Here is a 23173-nt window from a genome sequence, read left to right as displayed (position 1 = left end):
AAACCTGCACGTGAAACTACCACCCCCAAGCCGGGTCTGAAAACCACCCATGGCCAGCAGGAGCGAGCCTGGGTGCTGACCATGACTCGACTCACTGTGCTGCCCATCTCAGGCTTTTAATGAAGATGTCAGCCAAGTCCACTACTTTATTGGCCAAGTTCCACCAACAGACCCAAACCCCTGCAAAGTGGGTTCTGGGAACTTTTAATTTCTGAGCCGTGGTTCCTGCCAACCGTGCCTGAGCGAGGTGTTATTCTTTGCAGTTTATAAACCAATTCTTCTGACAGGAGGTTCCCTGTAACGCAGAGGTTACAGCAGAGGCAGTGAGGTGAATGATATTTTTCAGATGAACCCAGTAACCTGCTGTAACTGGCGAGAGAAGGTCAGCTCTGTTGTGGGAGGTCCAGAGCACAGAGCTCCTTAGCAGATTTATACCTCCCAAGCGATGCTCTCTCCAAGGCACTCCCAGAAAAACATCCCTGCTGCGTTCACCACGAAAACACCGCTGTGCCCAGATACCGCTATGGCCGAGGGGCCCAGGCAGTGTGAGAACATGGGCAACGGCTGTCCATCCAGAGCCGGGGCAGGAGCAATACCAAGACTACCAGACTGCGGAGACCCCACATATGGTGTGAAAGTAACATCCTTTCCTTACTATTCTTAATTGCCTCTGAGAGCACGCTGAACTGGACACCGCAGGCTGGGCAGCAAGCGTCATCTGCTGAGTGAAGCTGCTCTACCACCACCACGTCCTATTTGGTGGTACCAGGTTTAAACTGTTAAATTAAACCAGCTCCTCCCCACCCAGCAATCCTGCACTGCTCCCTTCTGCCATCAGGTACCAGGAGATGCTGCTCACAGGACATCCTAATGCCCTGTGGAGGGTGGGGAGTTGCTTTGACAGTGGGCTTCAGAGTGGGGCCCATCCTCTTGCATTTCTGAAGAGCGAAGTGATAAGATGTATAAAAATTACTGTATAAAAAAAAAAAAAAAAAAAAGCAAAAAGGGAGAGCTCTATTTTGCTACTAACGTCAATGGAAGCAGTTACACAACAAAGCCAGCTTCCTGCAGAAGAGTCCAGCCCTCCTTGTCCTATTAACAGGGAATAATGGTACCTTCCTCACTAATTTCTCTTTTGCTAATTGCTAAAATGGAGTGAGAAGGTGGGAGTAATAGTTTCAGAAACTGCTGGATACCCATTCTCTTCCATCACTAATACGAATGTCTTTTGGCTCTGCGGACTGTGAGATTTCAGCAAGTCAAGTCATTTTTTATCTTTCCTGCGTATGTGTGCACGTAGCAACAATGTCTGTAAATCTCTGAAACATGGAGTTACAAGACTATTCCAGCACGGCAAACTCCCAGGAGAATGTGATCAGACACAGGATTAAGTGCATTTTGGACACAACCGCATTAACGTTAGGTAACATGAAATTGCCTGTGAACTATTGATTCATTTGAATGATACTGTCCTCCTGCCTTCCCGACAGGTTATCCATTTACCCACGGCATCCTGTCAACCCATGCAACGAGGGCAGATGGCTAATGAGGACCTGGGCCCGAGGAGATCCTGGACGCAAGCAGAGCAGCACGAGATCCGTTGCACCCCTGCAAAATACCACCTCTCCCAAGCCAGAGCCAGGAGGCAAACTGTGCAGGGCGCGAGGCGAGCAGCTGCACGACTGCCCTGCTGGCTTCGGTATACGCAGCAGGAAAATGAGATGTTATGCACCATAACAGCCACACCAGTCCAAGGCTTCAGGCTCAGGCCAGACCGCCCCAATCTAAAGGCAGCTGAAATACTGCCTGTATTTATTACGCCTTTTCTCCCCTGAAAACATTTCTAAGTTTCTGAGGTTGCTGAGGCCCTGACAGGTTTGTTACACTCTACACCTTAAATCAGCAGTTACCGGGCAAGGGAGCGAGTCTTGCTGGTCCGGCTTCACGTGGGGGAAACTGAGGCAGAGGTGCGGTTTGCCCCGCTCACGCAGCAGTCGCAAGGCTGAACCCACGGGTGCACTCGGGCTGGCTGGGTGACGGGGTCAGTCCCAGCCCCCACTCGGCTCCCTGCACCCACATCAGCCCAGTTTCCCTGGGGATCCCGTGCCCTGCTGAGGATGGAGGCAGCTGCCAGGGCTTGCTGCCTGAGAAAGCGACCGCAGGCAGACCCGGGCATGCTCCCCCCAGAGTCAACAATTTGCTCTGGTTCAAATGTTAACAGCAGCTTTTTCCCAGCTCCCATTAGCGGTGGCTGGTCATTGCAAGCTTTGGTCTTTTTCCTGCAGCCAGCGCTCTCCCTATCTGTCTTTTTCTAGGCAAGCCTCCAGCTGTGGAAAACCACATTGCTGTTGCTGTCATACGCATAAAGCATCCACCTCTGCAACACAAGGGGATTGCGCGGCCTGTACGCAACCCTTTCTCTGCGCTGCTCCCCGTCCCTTCCCTCCTCTCTGGCTCCAGCCCTCTGCCTTTAATTTTTTTTCCATCAGACATGCACAAGAGCGTTCTGAGGGCCCAGGTCAGAAACAAGCAAATGAGCCATGAGCTGCCTATGCAATGAGATGGAGATAAACCGTCCTTGGGGGACACACTTCATTTGCGATGGGATAAGAGAGATTTGGTAAGGTCAGGCTTGCTACAGAGGGCAAAGGGGTGAGAGCATCCAGATAGCCCAGTAGCTGCCGGCTCAGCTTCTGTCCCTGTTTGTTTTCTTTCCTTTCCTACACAGTCATTCACCATGCCTGACATATCCAAACCCACGCTCTGCAAGCACAAACTCATCTGCCATTCAAGGCCTGCACCACGCAGCTGATTTCCAGAGCTCGACGCCCCATCCGTCAGCCCCGGTCCTACCTCCCGCCCTGCCGGCCCGACGGCAAGTGACAGCTGAGCCTCCACCGCCGCCGGGCAAGAGGCGAGCGCCGTCGGGGAAAGAGGTGGAAACCCTGCTTTTGGAGATGATCTCAATGGGCCCTCTCGCCACGTGTCTGCATGCAAGTGTTAACGCGTTTTCCTTTTCAAAGACAAGACTGAGGTAGAGAAATACTGTTCAGATTTGAGAAGACACACGAATGGCTTTGTAGCAGGTGCACCGAGATTTGCTGTCAGATCCACGGATTGCTCACTGGGACGTACTGAAGCTGACTTTTGCCTAAGCTAGGAAAATTTTCAAACAGTCTGAGCACAGCTGTGGTATACATACCTGACCTTGCCTTGACTGCTAGATAAAGCTGGTGGGCCAGGTGCTTACACACGAGAGTTTCACAGCTGCCTCTCCTCTCTGTTGTCACTCTTCCTTACCTGCAGTGCTGGCTGGTGTTCTTGCAGGCTGGAATACAGCTTTCCAATGCAATAAAAGCAAGGAGCCATTAGGAAAATAACGCACACCTGTCAGCAGGTTCCATGTAAAGGAGGACTCCAAGCCCTGGTACGCTTGTCCTAGCCACCCCCGCCTGTGCAAATACAGCTTTGTAACCACATCTTTGTAACCACATGCTTTCGGGCCAGATCAGGGTACCTGGTGAGCACAAGAGGCTGCTCACAAGAATCAAAGTGATGGGTGCAAACCACATCTCCCTCATTCCACTGCCAATTCTCCTATTCCACTGCCAATTATTTTTTCCCCCTCCCCGCACTGGAACAATTGCAATAGTTGACCAGCACTTTGCCCTCCGTCTCAGTCCAGCTCCTTTATGCCAACCAGTGCAACCTGAGGCACAGAGAAGACCATCAAAAATCATGCCACGGTGAATTTCATATACACAAATCCTGGCTGCCTGAACCCTTCCCCCCACCTTTTCAGTCTACTTTTTAAAGCATCCACCAAAAGTCAATATTCTGCTTCATGAGGTCTCAGAAAAAGTAGGCCTGGAGGGTCTGCAGTCAAAATTAATGAACTTTTACAGAAGAAAAATCCCCAGGCTTTGCTCAAATCACAGTAAATTCTGCAGCAGCACCCGGCAATTACAGTGTGGATTTTCTGACTTCTACTACAGGGCTGCAACCACTAAATATGTGCTGTTAAATAACAACACTTAGCAATTCTATGGCACTCTATATTTTCAAAGTGCTAGGCACACATTAGCTAATTGAATATAAAGGGGTTCCCTGGGAGACAGCACTGGAGGAGTTATTAGAGGATGAAGTCACTCTTGGGTTTCTGTGCTTCATGCGGCACTCGACCTGCACTCACACTTTACAGCAGCAGACGAAACCTATGGAGTGACCTGAACTTTTAGATCATTGGGCAACCTGGCTAATAAAAGCCACACAGCCGGGCTCTGTAATTCATGATTTTTAAAGTCATGAGCTTGGATTTTCTGGCGTTGCTAGCTGTGAGTTACCGCCAGGAGATTTACAGCCTATAGTCTCCATTCCATTAGGACCGTAAGCCCGTAAGGTACAAGTGTGTTACTCAACTCAAGTCTCTGGACTTGCACGTTCGGATCACGGGTCAGCCGACCCCGACCGGGACTCAGCGCCCACAAGCCCTCCCCCATCTCAGCCCATGACGGCGAGTCTCTGATGGAAACCCCGCTCCTGCCCTGCCTGCTCCGCTCTGGCTCTGTAACAGCAGCAGCCACACACCGCTCCTCGCACCGCCAGCACTGTGCTGGGTCAACAGACGGAACCGCCGCTGCCTCCCCCTGCCGCGACTCCTGCCAGAAAATTATTACGCCCAGAATAAGAGGAGGAAACTGAGGTGCAGAGCAAAAAGCAGCAAGCAATTAAAAACCTAACAGCACTAAATTCAGCCTAAAAGAGATGTGAGTTAACAACACGCCTTACAATGCAAAGCATCAAAGCCAGCATTCATATTTAAGCATGTAATTAATGAAGTATCCTCCCAAATCTGCACCTAAACGATCCACTGCCAGACCAAAGTAGACCCCATAAACAACGGCCAGGTCCTCGCTCCCCACTGGCACTGATGACACCCTCCCTCTCAAGCCTGGGAAGAGGCCGGAGGAGACTCCTGCGTGGAAAGGGCCAGTCGAGCAGGGGATTATTAGTGTCACAGCCACCTGCCTGATAAGCAAATGTTTTTTGCAGTGTGGTGCTGCGAAGCCTAGAGACTCTCCTGTGCTGCCGTGCTGTGCCCTCTGTTCAGCAAGTGGCTCCTGGTGATGCTCCCCCCACAGCGGCGAGGCGGCCAGCGTGCTATTCAGCCCCCTGCATCAGCTATTGAGCTCCTTCCAGCTTTATCGATTCAGCTGGTGATATTGTTCTGCATCCCATTTGTGTGTGCAGAATCTCGCTCCCTGGCTTGATTCTTATCACATTTTTAATAAGCTAGATCACTCGGGAAGCAGGGAGACAATGACTACTACCCACACGCTGGCAACAAGTATAAAAGTGGGCTTGTTTCATTTATAGAGGCTCCAAGACCTTCCCACACTCCATCCCAAGCCCCTGGGAGGCAGAGGACCTGATCAATTCAACCTACACTGACAGTAAGACGTCCATCTCTCCCCCTCCTCTCTCTTGCTCACACACACACGTGGTTATCTTCCTTTCTTAATTACTGCAAGGACTTCATTGGATTTTTGGACCTGCTGATTAGCAGCCTCCAAAACACCCTCTGAGGCTGTCACTGCCCAGTGCTCGGCAGGAGAAACTCCTCATGCTGGAAGCTGGGCAGGCTGCACCGACCTCATTCCCCTCAGCCCCAGCCAAGGATCTGGCCCTCTGACGGCACCGACGGCTGACTCGCACCAGACAGGCTCACCGTGGGTCCAGAACACACTGTACTGTTCCTTCTCTGTTTTGATGTGGGATGGGAAGCAGAATACTGGGCCAAGGCTTCCATTTCTCTATTAAGCCCTCACTCTGGCAAAACCTCCGTTTCAAGAGTATTTGGTGCTTAGAAAAGCTGTCACCCTCCAGATACAGACTCCAATTCCCATCCCGAGATTGCCTGGCAGCCTTTATGCGTGAGCCAACCTTCAGCCAGTGCAAAGTCAGCACAGCGTCACTCGCTCCGCCGCTGACATCACTGGATGCCGATGTGCACCATTATTCACCTTTTTAGGGTTAATCAGAAGAGATAAGTATCTCAGCTCCTGGTTCTTTGGGCAAACAAAACTCTGGGGAGTCTCTCCCCAGGCCACGGGTGGCAGGATTAGTTCACATAGTCCAAGGCAGCAGAAGGTGCTGTCCTGGTCCTAGCCGCACTGAACGGGACTGGTGCAATTGCTCTGCAGCTGCTCCCGGTTTTCACAGTTCAGGCGTGAACATGTCAAGTCCGGAGCAAGGCTTGGTGACAGAGAGGGGAGCAGGAGGACTGCCCTTCCTCCTGGGACACCCAAACAAATAGCTAAAACATGGATTCCTCACAAAAAGCTTGAAAAGACTTTAGTCTCCTGTGCCACTGGGGTCCCCTACAGTGCTCTCATACAGACAGAGATCATTAAAAGCAGCAAGAGCACAAGAGGGAACGAAAACGTGCAAATGAAGAAAGGACACAAAACACAGATTAAACTCCATGACCTTCCCAGGGGACTGGCGGCACCTCCTGTCCCCCCCGTAACAGAGGCACGCCAGGGGCTGGCACCGGAGCATCACTACTGGCCTCGTGCATGTCTGCGTGGTCATGGTGTGACTGGGATGGTTGGCCCTGCTACGGTCAGTTCTTCACAGTCCGGCACTGGTGACCGATTTCCACCCAGAGGTCATCGGACCTCCTCTGTTAGATACAGCAGTGGGGGAAACACCTGCCTTTTGCCTCTCTGGATCCCGTTGCCCTCAGGGCTGAGCTGCCAAGCCTGTTAATCATTCCTAAGCTCCTCTAAAAAACACATTTATTTATTTACTCAAGTGGACAATATTGTATTAAGTGCTTTATGGTTTTCTTGAAAGGCTCGGTTTATTTATAAACTATTGACAGAGTCAATAAGTTTATAATGGGCCACATGTAAAAATCAATTTCTCTGGAAGAAAAAAGTCATCACAGCAACAAATTGTGGCCTTTTGAGTAGGTAAGTGGATGTGGGAGATCTACCCAAGGCACTGTTATTCGCTCGTTCACGTAGTTAAAGAGGAACTGTGATCTCAATGAACTTGGGGGCAATTTAGGGGAACCATCCATATATAATCCAGTAGCTCTTGCAAAGTTGACATGTCGCAAAGGCATCAGTGTGCCGTATGCTAGTAGGGATGGGCCGTTTACCTCCTCATGCAAGAAGAGCTATTAAAATTGGGAGGCTGTTCTTCAGATAAGAGCACTTTAGGAAAACACATTGCCTACACCCTTAGTGAAAGCAATTTACTCCAACTTCTCTGCAGGGAGCCTGGGGCTTGAAGAGTGACAAATCCTCAAAAAGCAAAGGGGTCAAGTGCTGATGCTGGGACCTGAAAAGCACAGCTCTTGGAAAACAAGGGGTAGAAAGTCTGAAAGACAAATAGGACAAGACAGCATGAGGGCAGAGGGAAAGAGAAAGGTTTGCTCTTGCATCAGAGGGCCTGGGCTGTGTGTCTGAGAGAATGATTTACTCAACTGGAAATCAAGCACAGGATGGACTCCGAACAACACATAAAGACGACCCAGACAGGTAAGGTAGCACAGGCAGCAAAACGCAGGGAAGTACAGTTATTGCTTCATCTAAATCCTTCTTTTCTCATGCTTACTAGAATGAGGAGAAATTGCTTTGGCATCCTTGCAAAAACCTGATTTGTTTGCCCTGCTACCACATGCCACTGAAAATATGAACCATAAATCCAGGGAACGATTTGGGCTCTACAAAAAGGTTTGCATCAGCTACTGGGAATCAGGAGGGCTGGCTGGACTGCAAGGTAAGATTTGTCAAAGCATAACAAGACAGTCTGCCTTCTTCACCGGTGCAAGGGAGAGCAAGGGTGCTGGTAGCCAGCAGGGCTGCTGCAGCCCGGCCAAACACCATGGCCCATGCTGGAGCTCACGTTGCAGAACCAGACAGAGAAAGAGGTCGTTTCACCAAGAGAAGGTAATGTCATAAAGCAGCACTAAAAACCAAAGCTTCGCAGCCCTGGTCAAATACTAAGCTGCAGTCCACTTTCCCTCTGCTTTACTTTCCACCATTCCCTCCTTCCAAAGCACGCTGCCATAAAGACAAGCCCCCGCTGCAACGTGCGATGTTGTCTGGGTGATTTGGACACCGATTTCCCCTCCAGTTCCAACGGGGCATCCAGAGCGACAATTTGGCTTTGAAAACCTCATCCTATACGAAGACCAAGCTCTTTATAAATTGCTAAACAAAGAAGAAAAAACAGGAAACAAACAAGACACCCAACCCAAAACTGATTTATCTGGTCTCTGGAAATTGAATACGGGAGCTGTTTTATCAGCAACAACACCTGCACACAATGTTGTTGGGGAACGAAACTGCATCCAATGAACAGAGCATCTGACTCAAGGCACTACTAGAACTCCTTTACACCTTCCTTCTTACAGTAATAATGTCAATTGTTTCAATTATTTCCATCTAATCTCCTTGATAAATGTTTTGAAATTCAAACCCAGCTCAAGGTCCATATGTCACATTGAAAACAAACAACAACAAAAAAAAAGGGGGGGGGGGTGAAGACAAAACTAACAACAAGCTACACAGAACTAACAAGCTAAAAGAACTAAAAGAATTAATTGCAGCACAGGATTTTGGAAGCATCCAACAGCTGTCCTGCTCTGCGCTGCTGTTTTCAAGGTTTTCCAGCACTAGGAGGAACATTTTTTTTCAATGCACGACAGCCTGCTTGCAATGCTCTATTTATGCACTGGCTTTATTACTATTACCGTGATGGAGCACACCATCACCCCCTCACATGGTCAGAAGCTGTGCAGATACACCGAAACCCTGTGCCCGGCCAGGGAGCGAGGAAGGGACGATGAGCAGCTCTGAGCTCACCTCAGCACCACAAAGCCAAGGCACAGGGAGCAGCTGGCCACTGGGCCAGCGTTTGCCGTTAATCACCAGGAAATTTCAGGCCTCCCAGAAGGGTAAGCGCCGAGAAGAAACGGGTCAGATTGAGATTTCCTGCAAGGGGACGGAGGACAGAAGGGTGCTCAGTTGCCACAGGTACCCTGCATGCAGGTGATGGACGTGGGGAGGAAAACCGCAAGAGATCTGCTCTGTTCTGTGAGTTTCATTAGGACTCCTGGAAAATTTGTTGAGCTTCTGTTGCTGACAAAAAGGGTCCCCTGAGCTGGCTGAAGGAGGCTGATAATGAATTCGCACACAGTAAATTAGCCTGTGGATATTTTTACAACAGGCTGCTCGCCTCGGCTCCGATGGAAATGCATTGGGGGCCGAGAACTTCCTCCTCATTTGCTCCCGCAATCTCCTGCCAAAGGCTGGCAGCTGCTTTCACGCGCCGCTCTGCCTCCCTGTTGAACGGCAGGGAGAGCAACACGGGCGCTATCTGCAGTCATCAGGCTGGCTACGGAGGAGCCGTCACCCCCGGATTGCTCTCCCATGGACCGGTGCCAGGGGAGCTGCAGCAACTTGCCTCCATCTAACACTCCGCAGAGAGAAGAGCTGCGACACAGAACTAGCTGTCGGCTGGGATGTGCTTATTAAATAAAATTAATGCTAGAAGACAGAAACAGAATTCCCCTCTAGTGCCGCAGGGCAGGTGTTTAATTCAGCATTTTATCCCCTTTTCTCTTCTTTTTTTGCCTGAAATATTTTTCCATCTCCAAGCAGCTTAACGCTATACAGACTGTCTATTCCCTTTCTGATGGGTTCTCCCTCCATTTAAAGCCATCTTTTTGCCTGCTTCCCTTGACAGCAGTTCACTATGATTTTATCTTTTCTATTAGGCAGTGATTGCAAAACCTCAGAGGGTTCATTAGGAGCTTGATAATCCCTCCAGATTTATTAGTCTAAATTGCTCACTCCTATCTCTCATCCCCATTTAAATATTACTAATTTCCTTCAACATCTCTTCCATCTGCCCAGGTTTTGCCCTATGTCACCTTTCTTTAACGGTCCCTGACAAAAATCCAGTTAGTTTTGCTGAGGGCTGGTCTTTTGGACAAAGCGGTAAAATAACCTGGGTAAACAGATTAATGTCCTGTGAGAGCGAATGGCAACAAAACTTATTTCCTTCTCACCTGCCATGATTGCATTACACCACATGAATGGGTTTTAAAGACAATTTTCACCCCTGGACCTCAAGCAAGTGCTTAATCCACTCACGCTCAAAATTAGGGTGGTGACAAGCTTGATTTTTATAGTTATTTCGGTTGTCCGAGCACCATCCATGAACCCAGACTCCACTGGTGAGGTGCAAACAGAAATCCCTTGCTGTGTGCATAGTCCCAATCTGAGGGGTGCACAGCGATGGCTGGGACTGGGGAGGGCAAGTGGAAGAAGAAACAGTTGCTGGGACCAGAGGGCAACAGGAAAACTACTTGCTGGGACTGGGAAATGTCGGCAGTGGTTTAGTGTCGTGAGCAGGATCTGATGGGGACGGCCACTGTCCCTCACCAGCTCTACCAGCAGCACCAGCACAGCTACACTCTGACTTGGGGCTGGCAGCGGGGGTGAGAAATCACAGAGCAGCAGCCACTGCTTTAAAACAAATGACCTTCACCTGCCAAGGGCATAGCTCCGTCGCTGGCTGATCCCCTCCAAGCACATCCCTTCCTTTTGCTTTCCTGCTGGGTGCCAACCGTTTGCATGGCAATGAACAGCCGCAGCGAAGCTCGTTCTTGCTGGACTGATGTTGAGCAAGGTTAGGACCTAGGGATTGAGCGCTAAGCAGGAGTCAGAACGCTATTAGTTCAGGCAGGGAGCTTGTGACTTTTTCTATTATTTTTTTTTTTGCATTCCTCTTTTTTTCTGACATCTCCTTTCCCTATCCCTTTTCCATTCTCTGTCCCAATGGCTCTCTTGGCTTTCAACCCCTCCACTTCACTCTCTCCCCCTCCTCCTCTCCACTCCAGCTCTCCTGCCTACACATTTGGCTCCATCCGTTCCCGTCTGTCTCCCACCCAAACACAAAGCGTGATTCAGCTCTCGGCTTTCCTGGCACACACACACCCTGGCATAAATATTAATAGAAATTAGAGAATATGAGTATCATTTGGGGTTGGAAGGCACCTCCACTTAATCATCCAGCCCATCCTGCCGCACTCAGGTTTCCATCATCCCTGCGCCAGCATTAATAGGTAGGTAGGCAGGTATCTGGTCTCCCCCGGCGGCAGCATTTCCCCCACGCCACTTGGCAGCCTGTTCAAGAGCCTTGTAAGCTGCTGCAGCAAGAGAAGTTTCTCTGATATTTATTTTGGGTTTTCCCTGCTGCTGCCTAAGCCCATTACTCCTTGTTTAGCACAGTACTTGGGGATTTAACCACACGATCCCCCCATTAATGTTATTAGTAGCTATAAAGCCAAATCACCAGGGGCCATGCTGAAGATATACCCCGCTCTGCCTCTCAGCATTTATGGTATCATCCTTCCTTTGTCTTACACAGCCACTCTCAGAGGCGCAGCAGAAAGGAACGGAGTCGTGGTGCCTTCTGCACGCACGCCCCGGCACAGCCGGCCCTTGTCCCGGCACAGGGAACGGGTCTGGGGGCTGACACCTGCGGGACCCTCCCGAGCCCTCGCCCAGGAACCACTCCTCTGCTGGTGCTTCCCAAGGACACACACAACTCATCACACCAGCTCCGGCCACAAATTCTGCCTTTGGCAGCTACACGGGATCCATCGGCGCTGCTGGGCACTGTCGGCTTTCGCGTCCCAAAGGCCAGGGCGAGACTCCCCACGGCTGATGCTCATGTTGCAGGGGGACACCCGTCCGTGCCTCCCTCCCCCTCTGCCACAAACTCCCTGATCCACAAGCACACGGGTCTCCCCAGCGCTCCCATGGGCCGGGGAGATCAGCTCCTATTAACATGAGTCTACATGCACACGGGAGAAAAGCCAAGAAAAACGTCTTACCAGATTAGTGAAGATATACGTGTAATAGGCAGATGCCATTCCCAGTTCAGCTGCCTGTGAAGGAGAGGAAAGGAGATTAGACCAGAGCCTGACAATCTTCAGTCTCCACTCCGGCAAGGCAGAGACTGGGCCACATTTGCTTTTTCATCCTTATCGCTCCGTGCAAGTGCTGCTGTCTTCCTGCAGGCAGGGGAGGGTGGGACGCAGCAACACAATTTGACCTGTGAAATTAAAGTCTGGGGAACCAATTTTTCAGCAGGACTGAGCCTACCTCTGGGGTCTCCTCTCCGCAACAGCACTGCCAAAGCACTTGCACAGGGGCTGCCTGGCAGAGAGAAACCACCCAAGACCACACGAGCCGCAGCTCCGGACCCCGGTGGCCATCCCTGCTCCCGTACGGGGATTTCTGCACCCAGCCCCATCCCGCGGGTGTATCCAGCCAAAGACAACCTGGAAGAAGGACACCCACTGAAAGCCAAAGCTTTTGCACCCCCAGCAGCAACGGTCCATACAGACCCTGGCAAGGTGAGGTGGGCTCCCGCAGCCCCCAGACCTCCAGAGCCCCTTGGGATGAGCAGTTCCTCGGGCGCGCTGTGTGCCCGGAGGGGCGCGGGGCTGGCTGAGGTGGGCTGCTCGGGAAGCGGGTGCTGCTTTTCTCCTGTTCAGCTACCACCACCTTTTTGAACACAGTGAGGGAAAGCAGGAGCCGAGAGCGCTCAGGGCTTGTCTCCTTGCAGCACAAACACCTTGGTGCAGAGAGCAAGGCAGAATGAGCCCTTCTAGAGTTACAGAAAAAGGACAGTCTTCCCAGTGGTGGTTTTCCCACATGTATCAGTCAGATTTGGGCTCCAGTCCCGCAAATTAATTAGCACAAATGAAATTTAGTCACTCAGCCTGTTCTCCAGAATTTAGACAGGGTTGCAATGGCCACAGAAATAGAAAAAAAAGAGGCTAAAAGTGTATGAGATGCAGAGAGATGGACGCAATTTTTTCCACAGGATTATCTGTTCTAGAGACCACAGACCAGATAATTGAAGTCCTTTTTCCAAAATTCAAAATTCTCAGTAAACACAGAGTTGGTTACAGGAACAGATGCTCAGGAAAGTGGGGGATTAATCTGCAGATCCTCCTGACAGCCAATGTTTCACTGCCAAGCACAGCTGGTCTCAAATTGTGCTTCTGGACCTTGGCAAAGAGGTTTTCCCGTCACCCCAGACCACACAGAGGAATTGGAGGCAGGGAGGGAAGGACCAAAGGTAGCACCCCCTTACTTGGTTTTAGTCCCTTTCCATCTCCCCCAGAAGCTGGAGATGGTGACAACAGAAAGTGAGTGAAGATACAGAGAAGAGGCGGCTCAGGTTGCACCTCTCTCTCCCTGTTCCTGCCTGTTCCTTACCTATTTCTGTGCAAAACCGAGGCCACCACTGTTGCACGGGGAGTGGACACGGGGGGCAGTGGGGAAAGCTTCGGATGCCCACAGAAGACTGATGGTGGCTTAGGTTTGGCTCTGTCCGGCACTTCAGTTGCACATGGTTACCCTGTCCCTTGCACAGGTGGCAAAACGGACACAGCAAAGTCATTTGACCAAAAGAGCACTGCGACCCCGGAGGCGGCCGCCGACCTGCCCTTCAGCCAGCTCTCCAGAGCGCTACCTCATTTTTAAGCCCCTACACAATAAAACCTGGCACCCATTTCCCTCCCTTTTCCCTTCCTGGAGACAGTGATAATGTCAGCTCTCCCTCTGACCCCCTTTGAAGTCAGTGCATTTGATTTCAAGGGTAGAATATCAAAGCGAGCAACAAAGCGCTTCCCGTGAGCATCGCTCCCATCCATTTAACGTGCCCGCTGGCAGGTGGGCAGCCGGGACAGGCTGGTAATCGAGGAAGCAACCATGTGTCTCCAGACCATATGCAGAGGGGTAAGAGATGAGAAATTGCAATTTCTCTCATTGTCTGAGGTCAGGACTGGTCCCCTGAGACAGGTCTGACACAAGGCACTTTCAAATGCGTTTTTCTTGCTTTTGGTGACGTATGGGCAGGGGCCAAGGATGTACCAGTTTGCTCACCACAACCTCACTCCCTACTCTGCTTGCACCTCTATAAAGAAAATACGTCCCAGGATCCCAAGGTGCAAGAAGTTGCCAGATCAGAAGCTCGTTATTTACTACCTTCCATTCCTACAACCCTCTAGCCAGGTAGACTACATTAGGTTTTACTGAACTGCTGAAAAATCGTGGCGATCTCTGACATCTTTATCAGTTGTGGCAGAAGGATGCTCGAGCCAGGAAGGGACACTGCAGGTGCCTGAAAAGCACTGCTGTGTGCCTGTGGGAAGTCACTATAGCAACAGAGGAGGGGGACAGCCCTCAGCAGCCAGGCAGCATGAAACAGGGACCAGGAGAAAAAAAAAAAAGAAGTAAAAAACCCATAAGCCACCCCCCCGGCATAGAGGGGACCCCAAAACCCCCCACACCTGCCTATTTATAAATGCAAAATTGCAAGCAGTGGAATAAAGATCTTTGGATAGGGTGGGGAATAATAAAACCAGCTCTAATGGTTTCTGCTGGCTGTCATCTGGGCTAAACCTGCTACAGTCAAGGCCTCTGAATGACTGACTCCCTGCCACCGCGGCCAGGACACCATGTGTAATGCCTGCACCAACAGCCAAGGGGGGACCCCACTGCGTGGATCCTGCCTCCATTCCAGAAAGTACTTCTTGTTCCTTCCAGGATGTGGGAAACTCTACACAACTTTAGACTCCATCTGGAGCCACTGCTCAATTTTGAAGTAGACTATCAAAACAAATGCTAAAAACTGCAGCAGGAGACCATTTAAAAATAAACACGATTAAAATAAAATCTTGGTTAATAAGACAATAAAAAAGGAAGCAAAAAGTTAGAAATGTACTTGGAGAAAAAAAGAAAAAGCTATTGCACTGATTGACTAATTTCAGATTGCTAAGGAGCCCGCCACGGCTGTTTGACGGCAACAGGAGCCAAAAGCACATACCACTTCTAGAAAGCAAACACATCAGTTCAGAGCAATTAAACCATTGCTTCTACAGATACAGTCCTGGAAAGAGAGAGCAAATTATTTTCCTCAGAAACTCCATCAGTGGCAATTCCCTTCTCAGCAGAGACCATTTCCAGTGTTGCTGCAGGAATTTTTACACTCCATTATCATACAGCACCTGCGTGTGCACGCTCATGTACCACACGCAGTATCTTGTTCAGTGGAAGCAGCAGCATTTACAACTGTGACAGTTAATAGACGCTTACCTTCTGCAAAATGGTGTGAGACATGGAAGCGTTGGCATGGACAATGATGGTAGCAGTTTTGTCATCTCGGATCTCTTTTAGGAGAGGGGTAGGATCCCGGCTGTCATCTAGCATCCGAACTGAGAGAGTGTCCTTGGAAATTAGGAACTGCCGAAGCAACTTCTCTAGGTTTAAAAGGCCTTCAAATAAAAGGGAGAACAAAACAGATACCATTAAATTTTATGCTTGATTCAAAAGGCACTTCACCCAGGGCCCACAGCCATCTCCAGTAGGAAGCAGTCCTGTAGTTCCGTGCCTATGTGCTGCAAAAGAAAGGATCTGGGGGTGCAGCGCAGACTCACTGCGTGGGCCAGCAGGGAATGGGAAATGACGGAGCTACGCCAGCTCTTCTCCAGGCAAAAAGTGGCCCCAAAGGCCTCCTGGGAAGAGATAAGATTGCTGATACAAATTTGCTCAGGACCCCAGAGTCCAGACAAGTTCTGCATCACCTTCCTGCACGTGAGATTGTTCTGGTTATCACTGGTTGCTAGAGGACGATTCCTCCTCCTAAGCCTTTGCATTATTATCTCCCAAACTAAGTGCCCTGCAAGGCACAACTGATACACTTTGGAGATCCTGGAGCACTTTAATGGGGAGCTGCTGTCTTCCACGGGCATGTGTCCCTGGGGATGGAAAGCTCTGCTGAGAGTCAGACAAAGCAGAGGTCATTGAAAAAAATACAACATTAGGTCTATGCAAAAAAAAAAAAATCGTGAAAAAAAACTGTGAGTACAGTCTTCGCACAGTGTGGAATTGCTTGTGGACTGGGGATTCCTAGAGCAGCACAGAAGCCAATAACCAGCCCACCAACCAAGGTGCTTTGTGGAGAAGTTAGAGATGTTTGCAGTCCAGTGGCTCCATCACGGGGCAAGGTCTCTGGAGACCCACCTCCACGTCAAAGCCCTCCTCCCTCTCTCCACCTTGCCACCTGCGTCTGTGCCCCTGCCCGGCTCTCCGAGTGCCCTGGCACAGCACAGCCCTCCGCCTCTTTGGGCAGCGTCTGGATGTGATCAGCCACGGAAAAGAGCCAGGGCTGTGGTACCTGAGCACTCCCCACGCAGCCCACAGGACCGGGCTCTCCCTTCAGACGGGAGCTGAAGAAAGTAAGTAGTAATGAGTGAGCACCCACACGGATGAGCCCTGACTTCCCTGGATTTGTGCCCTATTGCCTTCGGCATTTCTGATTGAAGCTTCTTCCTGCAGCTAGGTCACCGCAAGGGCTCCTTCCAACACAGCTTCCTTGATGTCTAACAAGATGTCAAAGCTCCGCCGCAGCTTTTCTTAGGCAAGAAAGCGTCTCTTCTATCCAGCTGCTGAGTTTCATCAGGGAATAGCCTTCTCTCAAACCTGATTGACCAGAGAGACCACCAGATGTAACCATCACCCAGACACACACAGCTAGCATGGTCACACATCCCGTCTCTGAAGAAAAACAATCCCAAAAGAAGGAGGAAAGCTGAACTGGGGGAAACTGAAAACAACGTAATGATCAGCAGAACCACGTCACAGCTGGTGGAGGGGAAAAACCCATCCTCAGGTCAGGGCTCTACTCTTAACCTAACTGTACGTTTGACTGCACAAACCTGCTCATTCACCAGAAGGTCGGGGACCACAGCAGCAACACAATGCAATGCGATTAGCGTCAGAGCGCGCTGCTTTCAAGGTCTCCCAGCACTTCACAAAGGTAACAAAGCAGTGCATTAAAAGGGATACATCCAAGATGAGGAGCCTCTCATTCACAGTGATGTTTCAGGACGCCAAGTTTGCGCCGAGCTCTTTACAATGCATTTGCCTCTTACCTTTTCTCTGAGTATACACAGGAACCCAGCAAGGGACTACACAAAGAGTTGCAGCCAGGACTTCTCTGGATTACACCAACCTCTTTTTTTTTTCCTCACTAGCCAGTGAAATCACTCTGTGTCCAGGACACACGGACTAGACCGCACCTGAATATTTTTTCAGGGTTTTTTTGCATGCTAGCTCAAGTGAACAGTACATTTTCCCTAAACTCTCCATTTGATCCTTGTGGGATTTATTTTCACCTTATTCCACAGCTGCAAGGAACCAGACAGGTTGCTGCAAGTAACAGCCCTGAGAATATAAAATTTGCTTGTAGCTCATCCCAGCAAAATCTGCTGCTGCAAAACTGAGGAAGGGCACTTTATTACCTTTATAAAAGTCTTGCATTAAAAAAAAAAAACAGACATGGGAACTTACCCTTTTTCTCCATGATGAACTGAACCGATATTAAATTTCATGGCATTTAACACCGTACTCGGTAAGAAGTGGATGTTTAGGAAGAGGGGAGGCAGCACTAGGTGCAGCCACTGGGCACCACCCGCCAAGACTATCACTGAACCTAAAATACTTCCGCCCTTGGAGAATGTTCCCAGGCAAGCATCACGGCAAAGCAGGGGGCAGCAGCAGCAAGTGCTTGCACCGCAGTCCGTACGGAGCGCACCGGAGACTGCAGCCCTGCAGCGCTTGGCTTGGGACAGACCTCAAGGAAAAAGGGAAACTGCACTGCTCTGCACACCGCCGTCCCGGTGGGAGAAGCCCAGGTTTACACCACGACGTGACTTTCAAGAGGGCAGAAATTCACAGAAAAGCATAGGTGGCTGGAGGGAAATCTTCATCCCTCCCCTTTGGAAATATACCTTTTTGATTTAATTTCCTGCAGAAATAAAATCAGATCCTGCTCCTTAATGCCAAAGGTTGTATATCTCAGCTGTAAGTTAATCTTGCAAACCGGAGAGCATCCCTCTTGCCAACCGCTACGAGTCTGTGATTCACATCGGACCCGCAGCTTCCTCTGCACTGTCCTCTTTGCTGGCTCCATCTGCACCGCTGTGGCCACCTTCTCCCCCTGCCCAGGGCCACCCTGGCCTCTGCGCTGAGGAAGGCAGAGCCCAGCCGCGACGTTTCCCAAAGCACATCAGGCACAGAGAGGAGGAAGTGGGAGCAGGGAAAAAAAAACCAGCGACTGAGCTCCTCCTCTGGCTCACGGAAATTATAATTTCCAGCACGTTAGATCCCACCTGTAGCCTCATCAGGCCTCCTGCTTGCAGCTGCTCTTGCCGGGTGGGGGGAAGTCTCTATTATCTGAAGAGATTCCCTTTTGTTTGGTGATGAAGGGGTGTGAGATGCTGCTGCTGACAGACAGGCACTTCAGAAGGGTGCTCCACAGGCCCAACACCAGCAAGGGCTTGTGGGTCCCTCCCAGCAGCTCTGAATCGCTGCAGCGAGGACCACCGTCACCACCGTATGCAGAGGTGGCATCAGGCACGTGCTGCCTGAACAGCACTACGGGGACCACAGACACACGCTGGGGCATGTCATTGGGTCGAGCTGGCTGGTGGGAAGTGCTGAACTTGCTTATTTCACTTCTCCTTTTCCTAAGCAAAAATCTGGAGCTGGCAGGAGTAGCCCACCCCCAAGCTCTCTGCAAGTATGGCCTCCCCCCCAGAGCACCCGCTCCACCCTGCAGCTGGCTGCCAGGGAACGGCCGGACCTGAAGGCTTTTGTGGAGTCCCACCTTCCACATGTTTATTGCTCTGGCCAGTGAGGCTACTGGAGAGGAGACGGGCTCCTTCTCTGCGAGCTCTGCGGCCCAGGGCCTGGGGGACCAGCAGCTCTGTTTACAGTTGCACTGGGTTTGTGCTGGTGCAACACCTGATCCTGACGGCTGGGAAGAGAAACGGCAATTTCCACCCTTCGGCCTCGCTCTTACACCCAACAGCATTGCTTCAACCACCTCCCTGGGACCTGAGGCCGTGCACAAGCTTTTTGACCTCGGTGCCCTGGCCTCCCTTTCTAAACACTGTGTGTTACCTCCTCCCCTCTGACAATCGGAGCCCACAGAGCAGCTCCTGCGAAGTCTGTGCACCCCTGTATTAGTCTGTGTTTGCTTTTTGCGTTAAGGTTTCTGTGGATTCACACAAATGCTTCCAAGTTAGGGCTTCAGAGCAATTCACAAACCAACTAATTATGCCACTCTGCAGAGAAACTGAGTCACATAATCTTATTTTGTTCACCATTGCATTACACTTAGGCTGGCCCAAGTTCATTGACTTTGAGGGTCATTTTCTGCTTCTGCCAGAAGAAATTACAATCAGCCCCCAGAGGAAGGATGTGACTCCTTACAGTGATAGTGTGAGCGTGATGGGATAGGACCCAGGAGTCCCATCACAGCCTGGTACTTAAACCAAAACAGCTATGACTCTCCCTCCTGGGATCTAAATAGTAACATCCCTCAAAACAGCATTTCCTCACTGATGAGCAGACAGCTCATAAGCTCCCTTTATTTGCCTCCAGGGAACCTTCCAAAAACCCAAAGTGCCTTGAGTTAGAGTTAAGGACTGTGCTTAGGAGCACTGCTTGTCCTAAGGGAAAATGGGGGCCTGTGCTCCTAACTGAAGCTGCGTTGTGCCTTTTCTGCACTCTGTTATCATCGGAGCATGTTGTGCCTCAGGCCTAGCTCAGACAAGGTCCTACCGGAGCACAAAGAGCCGGATTCATGAAAGGCACCCATCCCACTGCTTCCCTGGGTCTGGGAAGGACTCGGGTTGCACAGCACACCCTGCATACTTAGTTATCTAGGAATACCAGAGTAAAATAAACTGGACTGATTCAATTAAAAAGGGCGTTATTTTAATGTGAGCTATTTGGTTCCCAAGGTTTGGATCCACTTAAATGAAGAATCATATTAATGCCAGGCTGCATTTAACGGGAGGCCCTTGCACGTTTTGGCACACAGCTGGGTGGCAGGGCAGGGGTGTACGGTGCTGTGCTGATGTGTATGTGCTCCGTGTCTGGCAGCAGCACGATGAGAGCGCTGTGAGCATGCTGCATGGCAGGTGAGAAAACCTAATTATCTTTTCTTCTCTGCTTCTTTTTTTTTTTTTTTTCCTTTTTGCTTAAGGTTAAGGTTAGACAATGAAAAATTCCAGCACTAGAAGTAATGTAGGAGACCACTAGCATGATTTTAATTGCATAATTTTGGGTCAGGTCCTCTGCTCGGGTAAATCTGAGCGTGCTTATTGACTTACATCTGCTGAGGATGTGGTCTCCTCAGGTAAATAAAGCAAAAAGAAAAGGCAAAGACACTCCTAATCCTTCTGTCCCTGTGCAGGAGTCTGCCACAACACCGCGCTCCTCACACAACTGGTGGTGTGAAGTTGCCCAGGGCTAGCTGGGAAGGATGCTGCCTTTCCTTTGTAACTGGCCCCGTGGCCAGAGACCACTAAGCTCTTGCCAGTATGCCCAAAGCTCCCACTGGATCTATGTGACTTTTCAAAGCCGCTCTTCTAAGTTTGTTTGTATGGTAAACTCTAGTGCTAATGAATCCGGCTGCAGGATAACAACAGTAAAACTACTGCAGCCACCACACACCAGCTACCTACCCACAAGCCGAACTTAAAAAGCAGAGGACAGTTTACTCTATCCACCGCGATGCAGAGCTTGCTCCTGCCATGTTAGGAGAGTTATGCAGAGATGAATACGGTCTTGCTGAGGTGAATGCTCCAGCATCCAGATGCACAATTACCAGCAGATGTGTGGCTGCATAGCCCAAGAGGGTGTGCAGTGTATTGACCATCAATCAAGCTCTACTTTTAGGCCACAAACTGCACGTGGATTTTAGAAAGACATATTTCAAAAAGCTTTACTTGCCTAAAATAATCTCCAGAAACAAATCTAAGCCTTCTTTTTTTTTTTTTTTTTTTTTTCTCCATTTCAAAACCCCATCTGTGCAAGCAAAACTCTCTTCAGATTATCAAACAGAAGGCAGGCAAGTCTCTCCTCATTCCCTCTTTCCTCCTCTCACAAACACCTCCACGAGAGCAACAGGGTGGAAAACCTGCCCCACGGTCCTCCGCTGTTCCGGGTAGCTCTGACCGAGTGCCTGCTGCTGCCACAGACCCTGCCACCACGGCCAGGCGAGACGAACACCCTGGGACGCAGCAGCGAGGCAGCTCTCACACGCTGCCTGTGGGACCGTCTCCAGCAGGCACCAAACGTGCAGAAGGAGATAGAACAGGAGGCACTGGGAGCAGAGGGGCAGCCAAGCTTGGCCTGGCAAGGACTTACATTCAGCTTTGGCACAGATGAGGCAGGCAGTGGTGCAGTTAAAGAAATTCAAGATTCCTGCCACAGCCACGCTGATATCGGTGTTGCTGGGATGGAGGTTGAGGGTGGTGAACCGCTGGAGCTGCAGCTTCAGGAACTCCTCTGGTGCCACTTTGAAGTGAGGAACCTAAGTGGGGAGGAGGGGAAAGAAAACATAATTAAAGAGGAAAAAGAAATAAAAACAAGTAAATCTACCATAAAAGACCTTTGGTGTGAAATGCACAGCAGGCAGAAAGTGAATATCGCAATAAAACTGCAGAAGCATCACTGGAGTGAAGAAAGGAGGGTGGGATTTGTGCAATAGTAAGAGGAAAATAATTATCACAGCAACAAGAAGCCACAGGAAGGAGTGGATCAGGAAAAGTCTTGCTGAGCCACTCAGAGAAAGGCAACGGGGGCTGTGATTACAGCACAGGAAACCATTCCAGACGAGTTCAACCTAATTAGCTTGGGCACTAATTGTAGCCAGGCCCACACTTCATTTTGGGCTTGCTGCCTGGGTAAATATGGAGGATGCTCTGCAGGCAGGCGGGGACTTACACAGCCCATGCTGGAGACCCCCAGACCTTTGCTGTGTGCTAGATGGATGAAGTGCTGCAAATCCACCCCTGCCTGCAGTACGGATGTGTCGTCAGGTAATTAGGAGAGATGAAGGGAAGAACAAGATGACCCTGCGCTGGCAAGGCTCAGGAGAGCGAGGAACAGATGCAGCAGCCAGAAGCTTTGGGCTTTTTCAATCAGCGGAGAGGTAACAGGTGGCCATACGGTGGGCAAGCTCCAATGGGACTGTAACCACAAACCCTAATAATGCTGCACTTGTCACTACTACAATGGAACGGGAGGTGGGAGTGGGATGCCGTTTCCCGGGGAATTCGGGGAAGGGGGAGCGGGGAAGCTGTGCGGGGGGACACCCTGAGGGTTCCCACCGAGGCAGGTCCGCTGCACACCTCGCAGGCTCATCTAGAGGGGACGGGCGGGGGGGCAGACAGGTCAAGCTCAGACACCGGGAGTTCAGCCAAATAAGAAGGAATATTGTTTTCCTTTTGCTGAGTGAATTATTCGGAAGAAATAGAAGACAGAGAATGGGAAACATCTGCTTCGGCTTTATTAGAGGAGTGTCAAGTCCTCTTTTCCTTCATTATTAGTCCTTCTGAAGCTATCATCCTATGCCTCCCATCTCTCTCCTCTTGGGAAAGGCTATTAGTAGCTTGTAATAGCTGCTTTATTGACAGCATAAGCTGTTTGGTTAGCAATAGGAAAGTTGAAGAGTAATAAGCTGCTATCGGCCTTGATTTCAGCCTGCCGCCCTCATCCCAGGCTCCGTTAACAGGGAGAGAAGGAGCCTGTAAGCAAAAGGCCAATTTCTGTAACCAGAGCAGACAGGGTAGCTCCGGCACAAGAGCGCTGATGGCTTTGGGGAGCCAGATGGACTCAGACCTGCAGCAACAGCCGCTCCCAGAGCGGAGAGAGCTGCAGCCAGGGGTGAAGCAGCCGCCACGCCGCAGCTCCTGCAAGCGCCCTGCTCCACCTCACCTTCCGCCCCGGAGCCCTCCTCTCTGTTCCAAGAGCTCTGCCCCAGTGCAGCACCCCTTTCTGGACAGGAGGGAAGGAAACCTTTGGGCCAGAGGCACTGGAGGGACAACACAGGAGACAGTTTCATCCCCCAGTTTTAGCACAGGCTCCCGGTGAACACCAGGCCAGTCTCTCCACCACCTGGTACCTCGGTGGTAAAACGTGGGCAACTCTGTCCTTTACCTGATGGCTGGCTGGAAGCACAACGGCTCTGCCTGGGTTGCTGTATCACGTTTAAC

The 23173-nt window shown here is 50.5% G+C and overlaps 1 protein-coding gene across 2 annotated transcripts in view; it reads right to left on the bottom strand.

The window, feature by feature from the left end:
* Positions 1–23173, bottom strand: part of GRIK4 (glutamate ionotropic receptor kainate type subunit 4) — a 134804-nt gene that overhangs the window by 44397 nt on the left and 67234 nt on the right. For both annotated transcript variants that reach the window (XR_005831252.1, XM_040616286.1), the window contains exons 4-6: positions 21324–21489; positions 15198–15376; positions 11921–11974 (exon numbers count right to left, since the gene is read on the bottom strand). Coding sequence is in view for 1 of the 2 variants with exons in the window: in XM_040616286.1 (XP_040472220.1) it covers positions 11921–11974; positions 15198–15376; positions 21324–21489 (399 nt within the window). In the remaining variant the exon portion in view is untranslated. The remainder of the gene's footprint in view (positions 1–11920; positions 11975–15197; positions 15377–21323; positions 21490–23173) is intronic.

This window comes from Falco naumanni, chromosome 16, assembly GCF_017639655.2.
Source record: "Falco naumanni isolate bFalNau1 chromosome 16, bFalNau1.pat, whole genome shotgun sequence".
Classification (NCBI taxonomy): Eukaryota; Metazoa; Chordata; class Aves; order Falconiformes; family Falconidae; genus Falco; species Falco naumanni.
The sequence above is the reverse complement of the archived record's forward strand: the minus strand, read 5'-3'. Positions and strand labels throughout refer to the sequence as shown.